Raw genomic sequence first — 16358 nt, forward strand, 5'->3', positions numbered from 1 at the left:
AGGGGTCCTGCAGGAGGGGGGGGCCGTGCAGGAAAGGCCCTAGAGGGGGGCCCTCGCAGGGAGGCCACAAAGGACTGGGTGTACCTCACTAGGGAGGCTGCAAGTGGTACTTCCTCACGAGGGAGGCTGCAGAAATAGGTGGAGTAGTAAGCTTGGTAGAAGGTTAAGAGTCAGATGAGACCTAATCCTTAACCTACCATGTGGCCAGATGGCGAACTCAAGATGGCGAATTTCTGAAAAAACACAAAGAAAACCTAAACAAATGGAAACTCACAATTTTCAAACCTAGAATGGCTAGCCTTTGAGAGGGAACCTAGAGGGGGGTCCCTGGGACCCAGCCTGCGTTGCACTCTTCAGGGTACAAGCCAAACTGTTGTAGAAAAGAGAAAGGAAGAGATAGGGAAAGTTAGACATGATTGGCAGAGAGAGAGCAAAGAGAGCCTGAAAGTAAACAGACTTCTGACCATTTACCATTGCAGTGGCAAAAACTATCTACATCTGAGACTGGCATAAAAATTAGGCGTTCTGGCTTTCCAGGGAGCGCAGGAGCCATCTCAAAGGGTGAAACCCCTTGGTTGGGCGTGACTCGCAGCACCCCATTAAATGTGTAGGAGAGTCAGTCTGGTGAGTGAAGGAGAGATGACCAGGGAGAAGCGGCGTCCCGACTTCCCCCAGAGAAAAATGGTCAAGCCCCCAAAACCAAGCATCCTCATCTTTGGAGGTGACTAGCCTTTTGGCTAAAGGCCGTAGGAGCTTTCTGGCATGGTGCCACATCTGGACAGAGACTGAGCAACAGAGAACCATAGAGAGTAGTTCCACTCACCAGAGTAGATAAGTGGTGTAGACTTGGATGTGAAGGCCAGCAATGGTATTGGTGAAAAGTCTCGCATGGTGTGTCAAGGCAGTTCAGTTCACAGAAAAGGGGTGGTTAGGAAATTCTAACATTTCCGACTCAAAAACCCCATCTGAGTCACGGCACCATATGTAAGGTATATTAAATAGGTTTCATTAGGTAGCCGATGAAGAGACCACCATGCGCTATTCAGAAAGAAGTTTATTTACGGAACTGCTGCCCTTGCCATGCTTGATGGAGAAGCATGACTCCCCTATTTGATTTTGAGCTGCAATGTCTCCTCATTCCTTAACAATGTTTTAAAATGTGCCTATTGTTTGCCTTGAATACCTCCCTTGCCTTGAATACCTCCCTCTAGACAGAAAATAAACTCCAGGGGCACAATGTTTATCTATTTTACTCTGCTCCCAAACACAATCTAATATGTGCCCTGGACAGACTCTGATATGAAGTGTTGAATATGTACATGAATGCAGGCTTCAGTGGAAGAATGAAATTGGGTGTGTGTGTTGGAAGTGGGTGTGTGTGTGTGTGTACCAATCACACATTGAATGTAGTGCTTTCTCAATTGTACTTCATTCTAATGAGACCATTTAGAACCCACTTAAAACTCCACCCTATACCCTATTTTCTATAGGAAATCCCTACATAAAACTTGATAGCAAATTAAGATTAATACACTTTGCCAGAGAACCACACAGACATCTAGGTTCAGAAAACAAAGAAAGGTTTATTGCAGGGAAAAGGGGCCGGCAAGACCCCTTCTCACAAAGAAGTGAGAAGCACCGGCTATTGTCTATATAGGTTGACCTATATAATCCAGGAGGTTTAGGAGGGGCTAGGAGGGGCTAGGAGGTGGAAACCCTGGCTCCATGTCAGACTAGGATTTATGGCTGCTCTTCAAATAGTAGATAAGGGTCCTGCAACTGCCCAGACCTGAAGGTCACTCTAAAGGTCTCTTGTTGCCTTATGTCATGGTAGCTGCCCCAGAGAAGTGCCATCTCAAGGTAAAGGGGGTTGGAGGCTGACTGTTTACTGCCTTTACTCCATGGGCTTAATGCTGCCTAGGAAGGGAGCATGCTAAACTGTGGACGAAGCTATGGAAAGGGACTCATTTCGCTAACAAAACTTTTTGTTGTTGTTTCTCGCCGCTGTTTCTGGGCTTGAACTCAGGGCAGGCCTGACTACCACTTGAACCACTTCTGAGTTTTTTGGTGCTTAATTGGAGGTAAAGAGTCTCACGGTTTTTTTTTTTTTTTTTGCCGGGCTGGCTTCGAACTGCCATCCTCAGCTCTCCATTTCCGAGCAGGCAGGATTACAGGGGTAATCTTACCCACCGGCGCCCGGCTCAGCTTTAGCTATTTTTCAGGGAAGGTCTGGCGTTAAATTTAGCCTAGGCCGGCCTGCGAACGCGACCTTCCTACCTCTGCACGGTAGCACACACGGCTTGTTAGGTGAGGCGGGAGGTCTGGCTGTCTGCCCCCGCTGGCCGCGGAATGCCAACCTCTATCTCTAGAGTAGCTGGAATGAAAACGTTGCACTACCACAGCCGGACGCCCCGCCACGTCCGTAAGGAGACGCCGAGAGCCTCGTGTGCTTCCGCAAACCTCAACCTCTCGCGATACTCGTAGCAGCGACAGCTCTAGACGACGTCCAGGACTGACTGCGTAATAAGGCTGCGCTAGAGGAAAGACGCGGGTTTAACTAGCTCTGGGTCACGTGACGAATGGGGGCGGGACATTACCTTCATATCCCAGTATCCTTTGTACCTACTTCCTTTCTCCCCTTTTCCGGCGTCCAAGATGTCCAAGCGAGGTGAGACTGTTGCACGAGAGAATCCTCCGCCATCTGAAGCGCTGTGGCTTCGGGCCTCTTAGGGAGCTGCGGCTCTGGGCGCCAGGGGCTTCTTTCTCTCTTCTGGGCCTGAGAGGGAGGACATGAGCACAGCAAGAACACTGGAAGGGTCCCGAAAGTGGCGGGGGGAGGGGTGGAGCAGGAACGTTAAGATGGTAGGATCGGGGCCTGATTTTAAGCTGAACCGGGTGAGCTGTCTTCTTTCTTAGTACTATAATAGTGGGGTGGCAGCTGGGCTGGTTTGGATCCAGTTTGTGGAGTCTGTGTGGTCTTTCGCCTTGCCAAGAAGCTAACTGCTTGTTGGCAAGAGGGATGAGGTTATCCAGTCCCCCTTTAATCCCGACATGGGGACGGTAGTTCAGGAACGACTATCTTCTGAAAGAACCGGATGATACGCGAGGAGGGTGTTAGTCTTTTTGAGCATGTCCGATGGATTTGTATCCTAAAAGTGTGGGGGGAGAACCAAGATAAGTGTAGGCAAATGATCACATCCCGTTTTCCTACCCGCAGGACGTGGTGGTTCTTCTGGTGCGAAGTTTCGGATTTCGCTGGGTCTTCCCGTAGGAGCTGTGATAAACTGTGCCGACAACACCGGTGAGTCTGGCAGATCCCTGCCACCCTCCCTCCCCCTTTTAAAAGCACTCAATGGGCCTTCTGCTAGTGACCTATTGAGCCGTCAAGAAGGGGCAGAGTAAAAACACCGCTTTTGGGTGAAGTGGCAGCGTGTTGTGTTGTTTTGCTTCAATCGGTGGTGTGACAAACTTCCCCGTGGAGACTTAGCTGCTTGGGAAACAAAAGGTTTTTGTTTTAGCTTTATGCGTGCAAAACAAAGCTGAAGTTGGTCTAGGACTTGGAATCCAATACAGCAAAACTGGTGCTTTTTCACATCTTATAGGAGCCAAAAACCTGTATATCATCTCTGTGAAGGGGATCAAGGGACGACTGAACAGACTTCCTGCTGCTGGTGTGGGTGACATGGTGATGGCTACAGTCAAGAAAGGCAAACCAGAGCTAAGGAAGAAGGGTGAGTAGACATGAGAAATTCTTGGGTCTCAGGTTCTCCACTTACTGGAAAATGGGAAATATTCTTTTTGCAGTTTACAAGTGCTTGCTTTTCTTTTAAGAAACTAGACCTGAATTTATATTGCTATCATTTCTGAGTGCTCATCGCCCCTTTCCTCCATTTTTTCCTGCAAGCTGAGTATTTAACCTGACACTTTACAGCTCAGTTCATGAGACACTTGTGGACCACACCGTGTGAAGTTCTCTACTTAATTACTAATTGCCTGTCTAAATACATAAGGTAGCACTAAGTGAATATATGCTTTTAATAGGTGACACAATAAAAAACAGGTGAAATCAGAGTTAGTTTGCCACTATTGGCCAAGTTTCCTGTTCTGGAATTAACTGTGTTACATTGTCAAGTGATATAAGGATGAGTTTATGGAGCCTCTGGCTGGGTCTTCCTGTAGGAGCTGTGATAAACTGTGCTGACACCACCAGTGAGCACAGAAAGCACATCAGGTGGGCTGGAAATGTGGCTTAGTGGTAGGGTGCTTGCCTAGCATGCATGAAGCCCTGGGTTCCATTTCTCAGTACCACATAAACAGAAAAGGCTAGAAGTGGGCTGTAGCTCAAGTGATAGAGGGCTAGCTTTGGGCAAAAGGATGGTGCCTAGAACCTGTGTTCAAGCCCCAGGACTGTCTGGAAAGAGAGAGAGTGAGCAGTGAGAATCAAGTAATGTTCTTCAGAGATACACTTGGAAGCCAGCACTATATTATAGATGAGACTAGATGTCAGAAGTTTGGTTCAAGGTCTTGGTAGTAGAAGTTAAGAGGGAGCCAGGCGCTGGTGGCTCACGCCTGTAATCCTAGCTACTCAGGAGGCTGAGATCTGAGGATCGCGGTTCAAAGCCAGCCCGGGCAGGGCTGGCTTTTATCTCCAATAAACCACCAGAAAACCGGAAGTGGAGCTGTGGCTCAAGTGGTAGAGTGCTCGCCTTGAGCTGAAGAGCTGAGGGACAGTTCCCAAGCCCAGAGTTCAAGCCCCACGACCGACAAAAAAAAAAAAAAAAAAAAGAAGAGGGAACTAACTGCACATGGCTTAATCATGGACTATATGACCCAAAGGATTTCTTTCCCACTAGGCAGTTCTCAGCAATTCCTCTGCTGCCTGACAGGCACTTAAGACATTCAGTTTCTCAACATTGTCACTGTGCTACCTTAGGTCTGTTTTAGGATACCTTGCTCTTCCAGAGAAGCCCTAGACATCTTTGTTGTCATAGATATTATAGATGTGATGGATTGCTCCTTGTGTGTGAGCTTGATCTCTTCACAACTAGTGGACTCAACCTTTTGGTTAGAAATACATCTTTTGTTTCCCATTTAATGTCACCCTCGGACTTAGTAGCTCTAATTGTGATTAGTTATTTATCAATATGTTGGGTCAAGGATGAATCTGTATGGGCTTTTTCCTCTTCTCAGAACACTCCTTGGATCTGGTCAGTAGCCTGGGGAGCTGTCAGGGAAGAGCAGAACATGTGGCCCTTAATTTGGATGAGATGGCAGTAGGATGTACTGTTGATCTCTGTCCGTGATGGGACAGACCAAAGTATTCATCTTAGCTGTGAATTTCCAATTTTGCTTGTGTCTTTGATTTTTTTTTCCTTTTTCTGGTAGGTCATGGGGCTTGAACTCTGGGCTTGGGCGCTGTCCCTGTGCTCTTCAGCTCAAGGCGAGTGCTCTACCACTTGAGCCACAGTGCCACTTACCATTTTCCAGTGATTTATTGGAGATAAGAGTTTCACAGACTTTCCTGTCTGAGCTGGCTGTGAACCACGATCCTCAGATCTCAGCCTCCTGAGTAGCTAGGATTACAGGTGTGAGCCACCGGCGCCAGGCTGATCCTTGTTTTTGCTAAATTTACTCATGCATGAAGGGGGGAATACTGAAACTCTAGGCTGATGGCCTTATACCAGGATTTGTAAAAAGAGGTTCAGTATTACATTTGTCTGATACTTGGCCTCAAAGGTGAAGTAACCAAAATCCTTGTCCCTACAGTTAAGGTATTTCCTTGTGGGTACTAAGCTTTGCCTTTACTAAAACATGACCATGCTCAGTCTTACTTTGGTAACCCCAGTTACTTCGGGAGGCAAACATTACCAAGATTGAGGTTCACGACCAACCCACTCAAAAGAGACCCCAGCCTCAGCCAGTAACTGGGATTGGTGGCATGTTTCTGTCATCTAAACTCTGCAGGAGACATAAATAGGATTGCAGTTCTAGGTAAACACAAGGGGCTGGGAAGGTGGCACAGTGGTAGAGTGCTTGCCTTGCATGCATGAGGCCCTGGGTTCGATTCCTCAGCACCCCATAAGCAAAAAAAAGCTGGAAGTGGTGCTATGGTTCAAGTGGTAGAGCGCTAGCCTTGAACTGAAGAGCTGAGGGACAGAGTTCAGGCCCCATGACCGGACCCCCAAAAAAAGGGGGCTGGGAATGTGGCATGGTGGTAGAGTGCTTGCTTAGCATGTGTGAGTCCCTGGTTTCAACCTCAGCGCCACATAAACAGAGAAGGCAGCAAGTGGTGCTGCGACTCAAGTGGTAGAATTCTAGCCTTGAGCAACGGCAGTTCAGGGACAGTGACCAGGCCCTACAAGCCCCAGGACTGGCAAAAAAAAAAAACCCACACACAAGATTTAGACTGAATAAAAAAGCATGCCAAGGTATGGAGGATGAATGATCCTGGATAAGGGAAGTTGAAGGCCTATACATGACTTGACATCTCCTTACTCAGTAGCAATCTCTTACTAGATGAAGTGAGGGAAATGTAAAAAGTATTTAACAAATGAGTAGTCTTCCCAAAAGTTCAAAGCCAGCCCCAGCAGGAAAGTCTAAGATTCCAGTTAACCACCAGAAAACCAGAAGTGGCACTATGGCTTAAGATGAAGAATGCTAGTCTTGAGCTGAGGAGCATAGGACAGTGCCCAGGCCCAGAGTTTCATAATTGACCAAAAAGAGAAAAAAAAAGGCCATGCAAGCCAAAAGGTGATGCTTTATTTGTGTTTTTTGGGGCGGGGATCAGTCGTGGGGCTTTAACTCTGGGCTTGGGGGCTGTTCCTCAGCTTTTTAGCTCAAAGCAAGCACTCTACCACTTGAGCCACAGTGCCACTTGCAGCTTTTTCTGTTTATGCAGTGCTAAGGAGTTGAACCCAGGCCTCATGCATGTGAGGCAAGCACTCTGCCACTGAGCCACCTTCCCAGCCCCAAAGGTGGCACTTTAAAGGTTGTCAGGGTTTGTGCTATTTCTCTCCTCCGTTATTAGGAAATAAAAGTGAATGGTGTGGCTGGGAAGGTGGCTCAGTGGTAGAGCGCTTGCCTTGCATGCATGAGGCCATGGGTTCAATTCCTCAGCACCACATGAGCAAAAAGAAAAAAATCCGGAAGTGGTGCTGTGTCTCAAGTGGTAGAGCACTAGCCTTGAGCTGAAGAGCTGAGGGACAGCGCCCAGGCCCCAAGTTCAGGCCCCACAACCAGACCCAAAAGAAAAAAAAATTGCTTCCTTTTGTGGAACGCTGGGAATTGGGTTTAATGACTGCTGTTTTTTTGCCCCATTAGTACATCCGGCAGTGGTAATTCGACAACGAAAATCATACAGGAGAAAAGATGGTGTGTTCCTTTATTTTGAAGATAATGCAGGTGTCATAGTGAACAATAAAGGGGAGATGAAAGGTAAAATCATTGCTTAGTTGTCTGCAGGGTTGTCTGGGCTTGGGAGATGCTTAGCAAAGAACCTGCAGTCTAACCTGTCTTTTCCCCCCTGTTGTTAATGCAGGTTCTGCCATCACAGGACCTGTTGCAAAGGAATGTGCAGACTTGTGGCCCAGGATTGCGTCTAATGCAGGCAGCATCGCATGATCCTTCAGTGCATTTGTAAAAATCTAATAACCCATTAAAAATTATTTGTTCTCAATGCTTGCCCTCCTTTCTTGGCATACCTTATAATCATTGCCTTCTGTAAAAAATTTGTGAAAAGAGCTGGGAAGGTGGCTGGTAGAGTGCTCCCCTTGCCTTCAGGAGGCCCTGGGTTATATTCATCAGCATCACATAAGCAAAAAAAGCCAGAAGTGGCACTGTGGCTCAAATGGCAGAGTGCTCATCTTGAGCTGAAGAGCTCATGGACAGCACCTAGGCCCAGAGTTCAGGCCCCACAACCAAACAAAAAAAAAATTGTAAAAATGCTGGGCGCTGGTGGCTCGCCCCTGTAATCCTAGCTACTCAGGAGCCTGAGATTTAAGGATAAGGGTTCAAAGTGAGCCCAAGCAGGAAAGTTCACGATACTTATCTCCAATTAACCACCAGAAAACCAGAAGTGGCACTGTGGCTCCAAGTGCTAGAACACTCACCTTGAGCTCACTGACAGCACCCAGGCCCAGAGTTCAAGCCCTACGACTAGTAATTTTTTTTGGGGGGGGGGATCCGGTCGTGGGCCTGGGCGCTGTCCCTCAGCTCTTCAGCTCAAGGTGAGCGCTCTACCACTTGAGCTACAGCACCACTTCTGGTTTTCTAGGGGTTTATTGGAGATAGGAGTCTCACAGTCTTCTGCCCGGGCTGGCTTTGAACCTCAATCCTCAGATCTCAGCCTCCTGAGTAGCTAGGATTATAGGCGAGAGCCACCGGCACCCGGCCCAGCTTTTTTCTTCTGCTTATGTGGTGCTGAGGAATGGAACCCAGGGCCTCATGCATGCAAGACAAGCACTCTTACCACTGAGCCACCTTCTGAGCCCTTTTTTTTTTTTTTGGTAAAAGTAAAAAAGGTCCTTTAGCTTACAGAACTTACATACTTTCATTTTATATATTTCTAGTTTCTGCTGTAAAAATTGGTTTTATGGGGGCTGGGAAGGTAGCTCTGGTAGAGTGCTTTCCTTCCATGCATGAGGCCCTGGGTTCCATTCCTCAGTACCACATGAGCAGAAAAAGCTGGAAGTGGCGCTGTGGCTCAAGTGGCAGAATGCTAACCTTGAGCTGAAGAGCTGAGGGACAATGCCCAGGCCCCAAAAGTGACAAAAAATGTTTTATGCCTCAATTGTAGATTAGGTATCTTTTTTTTGGGTCCGGTCATGGGGACTGAACTCAGCCTGGGAACTGTCCCTCAGCTCTTCAGCTCAAGGCTAGCGCTCTACCACTTGAGCCACAGCGCCACTTCCAGCTTTTTTTTTCTTTTTGCTTATGTGGTGCTGAGGAATTGAACCCAAGGCCTCATGCATTCAAGGAAAGCACTCTACCACTGAGCCACCCACCCCACTTTTTTTTTTTTTTAAGCTGTTTTTGTTTTGTTTGCTAGTCCTGGGGCATGGATTCAGGTTCAGGGCCAGAGCACTGTCCCTAATGCTTCTTTTTAAGCTCAAGGCTAGTACTCTGCCACTTGGGCCACAGTGCCACTTTTGGCTTTTCTGTTTATGTGGTACTGAGGAATTGAACCCACAGCTTTGCATGTTAGGCAAGCACTCTACCACTAAGCCAGTCACATTCTCAGCGCTTAGCAGTATAGCTGTTTTGTTTTTCTTGTCTCTTTTGGTACTAGTGGTTGAACCCAAGGCATTGCACGTCCAAGCAAGTGCTTTGCCACTGAGCTGCTTCCTTTTTAAAAGAATGAGGGGGACTGGGAAGGTGGCTCTGTGGTAAGAGTGCTCACTGGAGGCCCTGGCTTCAATTCCTCAGCACAACATAAACAAAAAGCTGGAAGTGGCACTGTGGCTCAAGTGGTAGCGCCCAGGCCCAGAGTTCAAGCCTCAAAACTGACACACACAAAAAAAAAAAGGATGAGGGAAATCAGGAAAAGCAAAGGAAGGGGTGACATCTAAAAAAGTATGTTCATGCTTGGCAACAATGGCTTACACCTGTAATCCTAGCTACTCAGGATGCTGAAATCTGAGGATAACTGTTTAAAGCCAGCCTGGGTGGAAGAAATATATACAGACACACATACTGATTACCTGTGGTAACTCCTCTGTATAACACCTTAAGGACAAAATTATGATAAAGGATGAGCAGAAGTTTGAGTGGAGAGAGCAAGGGTACAGACTAGTGGTTAGGAGTCCTGAAGTTTGGTCCTGGATCTAGCTTAAGTGAAATTGTTTTGTTTTGTTTTTTGTCATCAATAAAGCCCAGACTGGCTTCAAACCTTGATCCTCAGAGCTCAGCCTCTGAGTATCTAAAATTACAGGTGTGGGCCACCGGTGCCGGTTTGATTACTCCCCTACTTGAGTGGATTAGCTTGCTGGTCTGGTGGCATCCTGCCATTTGAGCCCAGCTTTTTGCCAATTATTTTGGAAATTGCCCCCTGACTTTTTTACTGGACCTGGGTTGGAACCCGCATCCTCCAGATTTCAGTCTGAGTCACAATACAAGTGGGAGCCCCCTGCGCCCCATTTAAACTATTCACTCAAGGTAGGAAGTGTAAGTAGATGTCCTCTGAACTCTTCTGTTTAATTATGGATACTAGCACTGGAGAGATCCTAATGAAGCCATGAGAGCAATGGACACCCACCCTGCTCTTCAAGGATAAAGTGGAAGCCAGGCCGAGGATGCTCAACCTGCCCACATTCAAGTCTCCACATTGGAGCCTCCAGGTCCAAGCAAAGTGTATGGGCGTGTGCGGGCAACTGCCCCCACTGCCCTCCCCCCGGACCCCACCCAGCCGAAGAACGGTGAAGAACAATAGGGTTTGTGTCGTAGGGTTCCTTGATGCCATGTAACCTTTGCGCAGAGCAAAAGAGCTTCATCTCCTTCCCACTGGAAAGGTCTTCCCGACGCTGCAGGGGCTGCGATGGCGAATTTGTACGAGTGCCCTCTGCGACTGGAGAAGGGCTTTATTTTGGATGGGGTGGCTGTGAGCACAGTCGCCCGGGGCTACAGTCTCACCAGGCCCAAGCTGTGGTCTGCCATTCCGCCCTACAACGCGCAGCAAGACTATCACGCCCGCCGCTACTTCCAGAGCCACGTGGTCCCGCCTGTCCTGCGGAAAACTGAGCAGGTAGGCGAGCATCTCCCCGGATCCCCGGGTTTCCAGCCTTCCCTATCAACCCTCCCCAAATCTGAGTGTCCAGCACCCTCAGCACCAAGGGCTCCCCCCGACTCCCACCCTCTCCGCAGCTGTGTGGGTGAAATCCACAAAGTGGAGGAGGGCTCTGGCAGGGGCTGAATACAGAAACCCCTTCAGGCCCGACCTGAGGATTGTTTCATCTCAGGTTTGGGCCAGGCCAGGAGTAGAGCTCAAAGCAGCTTCGTGCCAGGCCCGGGTTTCATGACTCTGTGATGTCACAGGCTCGCCCGGGGGAGTGACCTCTCCGCTACAAATCCTAAAAAAAAACCCACAGCCAGCCAGACAAAAGGAATTGTCTTAGTGACAGTTGTAGGCACCTCTTGGCCTGTAACATCGGAGTTGCAGGGCAGGGGTGGGTTTTGCTCAAGGGACAGCCACTTTCCTCATTAGCCCCAGCTCTGCGAGTTCCTCCTGAAGCTCCTCCTCCCCTGTAGAGCATGCCCCAATCAGAGATTCTGAGGCTGTTGGCTAATGTGGCTGATAGTCCCAATTTTTCCTCCAAGACTATTTTCAAGTATTTGTTATTTACTTAGAGTTGGAGATTGCCATGTTTTGTCCAGGCTAGCCTAAAATTCCTGGGCTCAAGTAGCCTGGCGCAGCCTCCTGAGTAACTATAACTACAGTCACCAGTCACCTAGTCAAGCTTTCCCACATTTTTACTTGCAGTAATTGTGTTTTTATTGGCAATGTAGAGAAAGGGTAAATAGCACCTGTAAGGTCCGATCCTGGATGGCGAGCAGACACCACCCTCCTCATAGTACCTGCATAACCTAGAAAACTGGCCCACCTGAAAGAGGTCACATCTGAATTTGATGTGGCCACACCTTTCTCTGCCCATATCCTAGATAAGGCCCAGATGCTCTCTTTTCTAGCTCTTTTCTCTCTTTCCCAGCTCTCTCTTCTCTCTCCTAGCTCTCTTTCCCAGCTCTCTCTCTTTCCCAGCTCTCTCTTCTCTCTCCCAGCTCTCTCTTCTCTCTCCCCCAAGCACTCTTTCTCAGCTCTTTCCTTCTCAGCTCTTTCCCAGTTCTCTTAACTCTTTTTCCCAGCTCTCTCTCTTACCCAGCTCTCTTTCCCAGCTCTTTTTCCCAGGTCTTTTGCCAGCCGCATGGAGTTCCAACCTGGCCTGGTCCCAGCAGGTCTACTGAATAAACCTACCCCTTACCTGAATACCACGTGCGAGGTGCTGTTCTTACTCGGCTACCTCTTTTTAAAAGCCTAACAGCACCTAGGCCCTAGGTGTAGGACTCCGTCTCAACACACACACACACACACACACACATCTGGCACATTAGTGTTTGAGCCACACTTCCACTTCCAGAATTTTGCTCGTTGGAAATGAGTCTCCCGGACTTTTCTGCCCTGGCTGGCTTAGAACAGTGATCCTCAGATCTCAGCCTCTTAAGGAATTAAGATTACAGGTGCGAGCCCCTGTTGTGCTGTATTTAAAAGTTTGAAAATAGGGCTGGGAGTGTGGCTCAGTGGTAGGGTGCTTGCCTAGCATGCATGAAGTCCTGGGTTTGATTCCTCAGTACCACATAAACTGAAAAAGCCAGAAGTGGTGCTGTGGCTCAAGTGGTAGAATGCTAGCCTTACACAAAAGAAGCTCAGTGGCTTGCCCAGGCCCTGAGTTCAAGCCTCAGGACTGACAAAAAAAAAAGTTGGAAAATAATACTGGGCACTGGTGGCTTGCACCTGTAATCCTAGCTCCTTAGGAGGAGACTAAGATCTAAGGATCCCATTTCTTCTTCTTCTCCTTCTTCTGTCATGGGGCCTGAACTCTGGGCCTGGGTGCTGTCCCTCAGCTCTTCAGCTCAAGGTTAACACTCTACCACTAGAGCCCCAGTGCCAATTCCAGCTTTTTCTGCTTATGTGGTGCTGAGGAATCGAACCCAGGGTCTCATGCATGCAAGGCAAGCACTCTACCACTAAGCCACCTTGCACAGCCCATGAGGATCCCATTTTGAAGCCAGCCTGGGTAGGAAATTCCATGAGAAATCTCCAATTAACCATTCAAAAGCCAGAAGTGGAGCTGTGGCTCATAAAGTAATGTACTAGCCTTAAGCAGCAGAGATAAGTGCTAAATTCTAAGCCCCATTACTAATACAATAATAACAATCATATAACGTGTATTGTTTTTACTATAGCTGGTTATACTTTGTACCCTGCCCCTCTGAGCAAGGTGACTGATAGTCTTTTATATTTTCTTTCTCTTAGGATCATGGTGGCACTGGAAGGGACGGCTGGATAGTAGATTATTTCCACATTTTTGGGCAAGGACAGAGATACCTCAACAGGAGAAATTGGGCAGGGGCAGGCAAGTGCCACCTCTTACAGCCTCACACAGTCGCACTCTGAGGAAGAATAGTGTTTACCCACAGCTTAGAGAAACTGGGCTCCAGAAAGGTCTGGTTTGGCAGGAGAAAGAGGCCAGGGATACATCCTTCTAGCTTTTCTTCTTGTATATGAACAAGTGTGCCACACTGCTTCTAACTCTCAATTCCTGAGCACCTGAAGAATGTGTGTCCAGAATTTCCTGCCTTCACCCTCTTCCCAGGTTGCAGCTGGGGTACCAGCTGTGTTGCATGATAGTGATTTGTTAGGGAGGGTTGAACTGAGATTGGAATTCCTATCTGTTCTCTGTAAATCCCACATTCCATTCTGTCACTGCAACCCTGAACACACTGTGTCTTGCTCATTTTTCAAGCTCAGTTTGACAGGCAAGGGGAGGTTGTGAGGAATTTTCTGGCAGAGTGAACCCTCCTGTTAGCTCACCTCCACCACCCTCTGGCCACATGATAGTCACATGATCCCTTGCAGCATGCGGCCATCCATTTTCTCCAAATGGGTTAGAGGTGAAGGTAAAAATGTCTCACCTCTCCTGGGTACCAGGCAAATTCAGCCAAGCCTAGAAGCTTCTGGCCTCTCCTGCCTCCGCACATTATCATTCACAATCTTGCAACTATTCCTGTGGCGGGGTTAACATCTAGGAAACTTGTGTCTCCTGAGCCTACCAGCCCTTGGTTTTGATTAAGAAGCTGGGGAACTTGAGGAGTGAGTATTTAACTATAGATTTGGGCTGCAATGGCGGGTTGTATGTGGCATTCCACACCAGCCTATCATAGGAGAGAAGGCTGCCTACAGGCTCAGTCTCTGTCTTTTCTCCCCAAGGGCATTCCCTCCAGCAAGTGACCGGCCATGATCACTACAATACTGATCTGAAGGTGATTACTACAGGGATGAATGGTAGGTTTGGCTACCGCCGGAACACACCAGCCCTCCGGCAGCGCACATCGGTGTTTGGAGAGGTCACTCAGTTTCCTCTCTTCTGATTGCATCACTTCACAGCCCTTGACCTGAATTTCTAAAACATGTTTAGATGAAGTCAGTTATTTTATATTAAAAAAAAGCGTTTATTTGTGCTTAAAGTGTGCTATTTCTTTCCTAAGGTAGGTGGAGGGGGCAGGCTGGTTTCTTTACCTCTGAAAAGGAGGGGAGAGGGACAAAAGGTTCTGTGGCCTATTCCTTGCCAACAAGGGCCCTTTCTTTTCCCCTAGGCTGGTGTGATAAGAAGGAATCACACTTTTCCCTTGCAATATCACAGATCAAATCCAGGGCCTTGCACATTCTAGGCCAACATTCTATCCTTAACACTAATGCACCACACTTTTACTCTCAGTAAAGCACTTCTGCAGGAATCAGAAGGGCCTGGCTACTGTTTCCATCAGGAACAGAGAAGGAAGTGGGGCACTGGTGGCTAATGCCTGTAATCCTAGCCACTAGGAGGATGAGATCTGAGGATCTTAAAGCCAGCTTGGGCAGACAATTCTAAGAGACAGTTTCCAACTAGCTGGCAAAGAAGCTGGACTAGAGGCACAACTCAAATGGTAGAGGGAGAACTAGAGGCTGTGATCTGAATTCAAGCCCTAGAACACAAACACAGTAAATACAGGAAGGATGGTGTGCTGGTTCATGCCTGTAATCCTAGCACTTGGGAGTCCAAGACAAGAGGGTCATAAATTTGAGGCCAGTCTAGCTACCTAGCAAGTTCCAGGAAAGCCTAGGCTACATATTGAAACTGTAGCAAAACTAAAAAACAGGGCAGGAACAGGCAGTAGGCCAACATATTGGACCTCCCTTGCCCTGAGAAGAATTTTCTGATTTTCCTCATACATTAAACCCCATCCAAAAAAAATGAATGTTCTCTTTTTATCCTCCATCACGAAGGAAGGGAATAAACAAGATGATAACAGAGGAGTTTCTTAGTCCAAGGATTGTGACACAGATTTAACAGTATTCTCTGCTTATTAGCTGTTTCCAGGATATCATTTTAAGTATCTCCACCCAGTTTATCAGTGGCCAGGAGATTAGCCAAAGGTGAGGCTTCAGAACACAAAGCTTGCCAGAGCATTAGTGTGGGCGGAACTGTGTCACATTGAGTCACCATAAGTGGACAAGGAAGAGAAACATAGCAAGGTGTGGGGGTATAGCTCAGGGGTAGAGCATTTGACTGCAGATCAAGAGGTCCCTGGTTCAAATCCAGGTGCCCCCTTCCCTAACTTTTTTTTTTTTTTTTGTCAGCCGTGGGGCTTGAACTCTGGGCCTGGGCGCTGTCCCTCAGCTCTTCAGCTCAAGGCGAGCACTCTACCACTTGAGCTACAGCGCCACTTCCGGTTTTCTGGTGATAGGAGTCTCACGGTCTCTCCTGCCCGGGCTGGCTTTGAACCGCGATCCTCAGATCTCAGCCTCCTGAGTAGCTAGGATTACAGGCGTGAGCCACCAGCGCCCGGCTCCCTTTCTTAACTTTTATAAATGGGAGTAGGAATAAATGCTGCCAGGTACTAGAAAATACAACTTTAAATTCATTCTTGTGCTGAAGTACTTGTTCCTCCTATGTTCCAAGGGACTCCCTTCCAAGAAAGCCCCTGCTGTGCTTAGGATAAACTTGGGCTGGAGGTGTGACGTAAGTGGTAGAGAGCCTACGTACCAATAACAAAATAACAAAGCCCTGAATTCAAACACTAATACTGCCACAAAAAAAAAAAAAAATTCCCTGAGAAAATGCTAAGTTTACAGTTACAGCTGAGACCTATAAACACAAGAGTAAAACAATCTGATATGTGGAAGAAAAGGTGAAACCTCTTTTTTTTTTTTTTTTTTAATTTTTTTTTTTTGGTGGTTGTGGGGCTTGAACTCTGGGCCTGGGTGCTGTCCCTCAGCTCTTCAGCTCAAGGCGAGCGCTCTACCACTTGAGCTACAGCACCACTTCCAGTTTTCTAGTGGCTTATTGGAGATAGGAGTCTCACGGTCTCTCCTGCCCAGGCTGGCTTTGAACCGCGATCCTCAGATCTCAGCATTCTGAGTAGCTAGGATTACAGGTGTGAGCCACCGGCGCCCGGCCAAGGTGAAACTTCTTTCAGTACCTATTTTTGAATAGTGTAGACATACAAAGTCTAGCTGTCAGAATAAAGACATTTTTTTGCTTGTGTCTATGGAAAGACAGGTTTTAAGCCAGGCACCAGTGGCTCATACCTATAATCCTAGACACTTAGGA

General features: G+C 47.7%; 2 protein-coding genes and 2 non-coding genes across 4 annotated transcripts; all 4 read left to right on the top strand.

Annotated features, from left to right (window-relative positions):
• Nucleotides 1-2572: 2572 nt before the first annotated feature.
• Nucleotides 2573-7675, top strand: Rpl23 (ribosomal protein L23). The gene is made up of 5 exons (XM_070028172.1): nucleotides 2573-2668; nucleotides 3218-3301; nucleotides 3603-3731; nucleotides 7321-7434; nucleotides 7538-7675. Exons 1-5 carry the CDS (start codon nucleotides 2656-2658, stop codon nucleotides 7618-7620), a joined length of 423 nt encoding a protein of 140 aa, XP_069884273.1. The 5' UTR covers nucleotides 2573-2655; the 3' UTR covers nucleotides 7621-7675.
• LOC138831188 (small nucleolar RNA SNORA21) lies at nucleotides 3334-3469 on the top strand. Its single transcript, XR_011373139.1, has one exon. It is a non-coding gene; the product is annotated as a small nucleolar RNA SNORA21 (small nucleolar RNA).
• Nucleotides 7676-10459: 2784 nt separating the features above from the next.
• On the top strand, nucleotides 10460-14226 carry Spmap1 (sperm microtubule associated protein 1). Its single transcript, XM_070026863.1, has 3 exons — nucleotides 10460-10738; nucleotides 13022-13121; nucleotides 13976-14226. Exons 1-3 carry the CDS (start codon nucleotides 10532-10534, stop codon nucleotides 14134-14136), a joined length of 468 nt encoding a protein of 155 aa, XP_069882964.1. The 5' UTR covers nucleotides 10460-10531; the 3' UTR covers nucleotides 14137-14226.
• Nucleotides 14227-15284: 1058 nt separating this feature from the next.
• Trnac-gca (transfer RNA cysteine (anticodon GCA)) lies at nucleotides 15285-15356 on the top strand. Its single transcript has one exon. It is a non-coding gene; the product is annotated as a tRNA-Cys (tRNA).
• Nucleotides 15357-16358: the final 1002 nt, after the last annotated feature.

This window comes from Dipodomys merriami, unplaced genomic scaffold, assembly GCF_024711535.1.
Source record: "Dipodomys merriami isolate MVZ:Mamm:240054 unplaced genomic scaffold, mDipMer1.0.p SCAF_19, whole genome shotgun sequence".
Lineage (NCBI taxonomy): Eukaryota > Metazoa > Chordata > Mammalia > Rodentia > Heteromyidae > Dipodomys > Dipodomys merriami.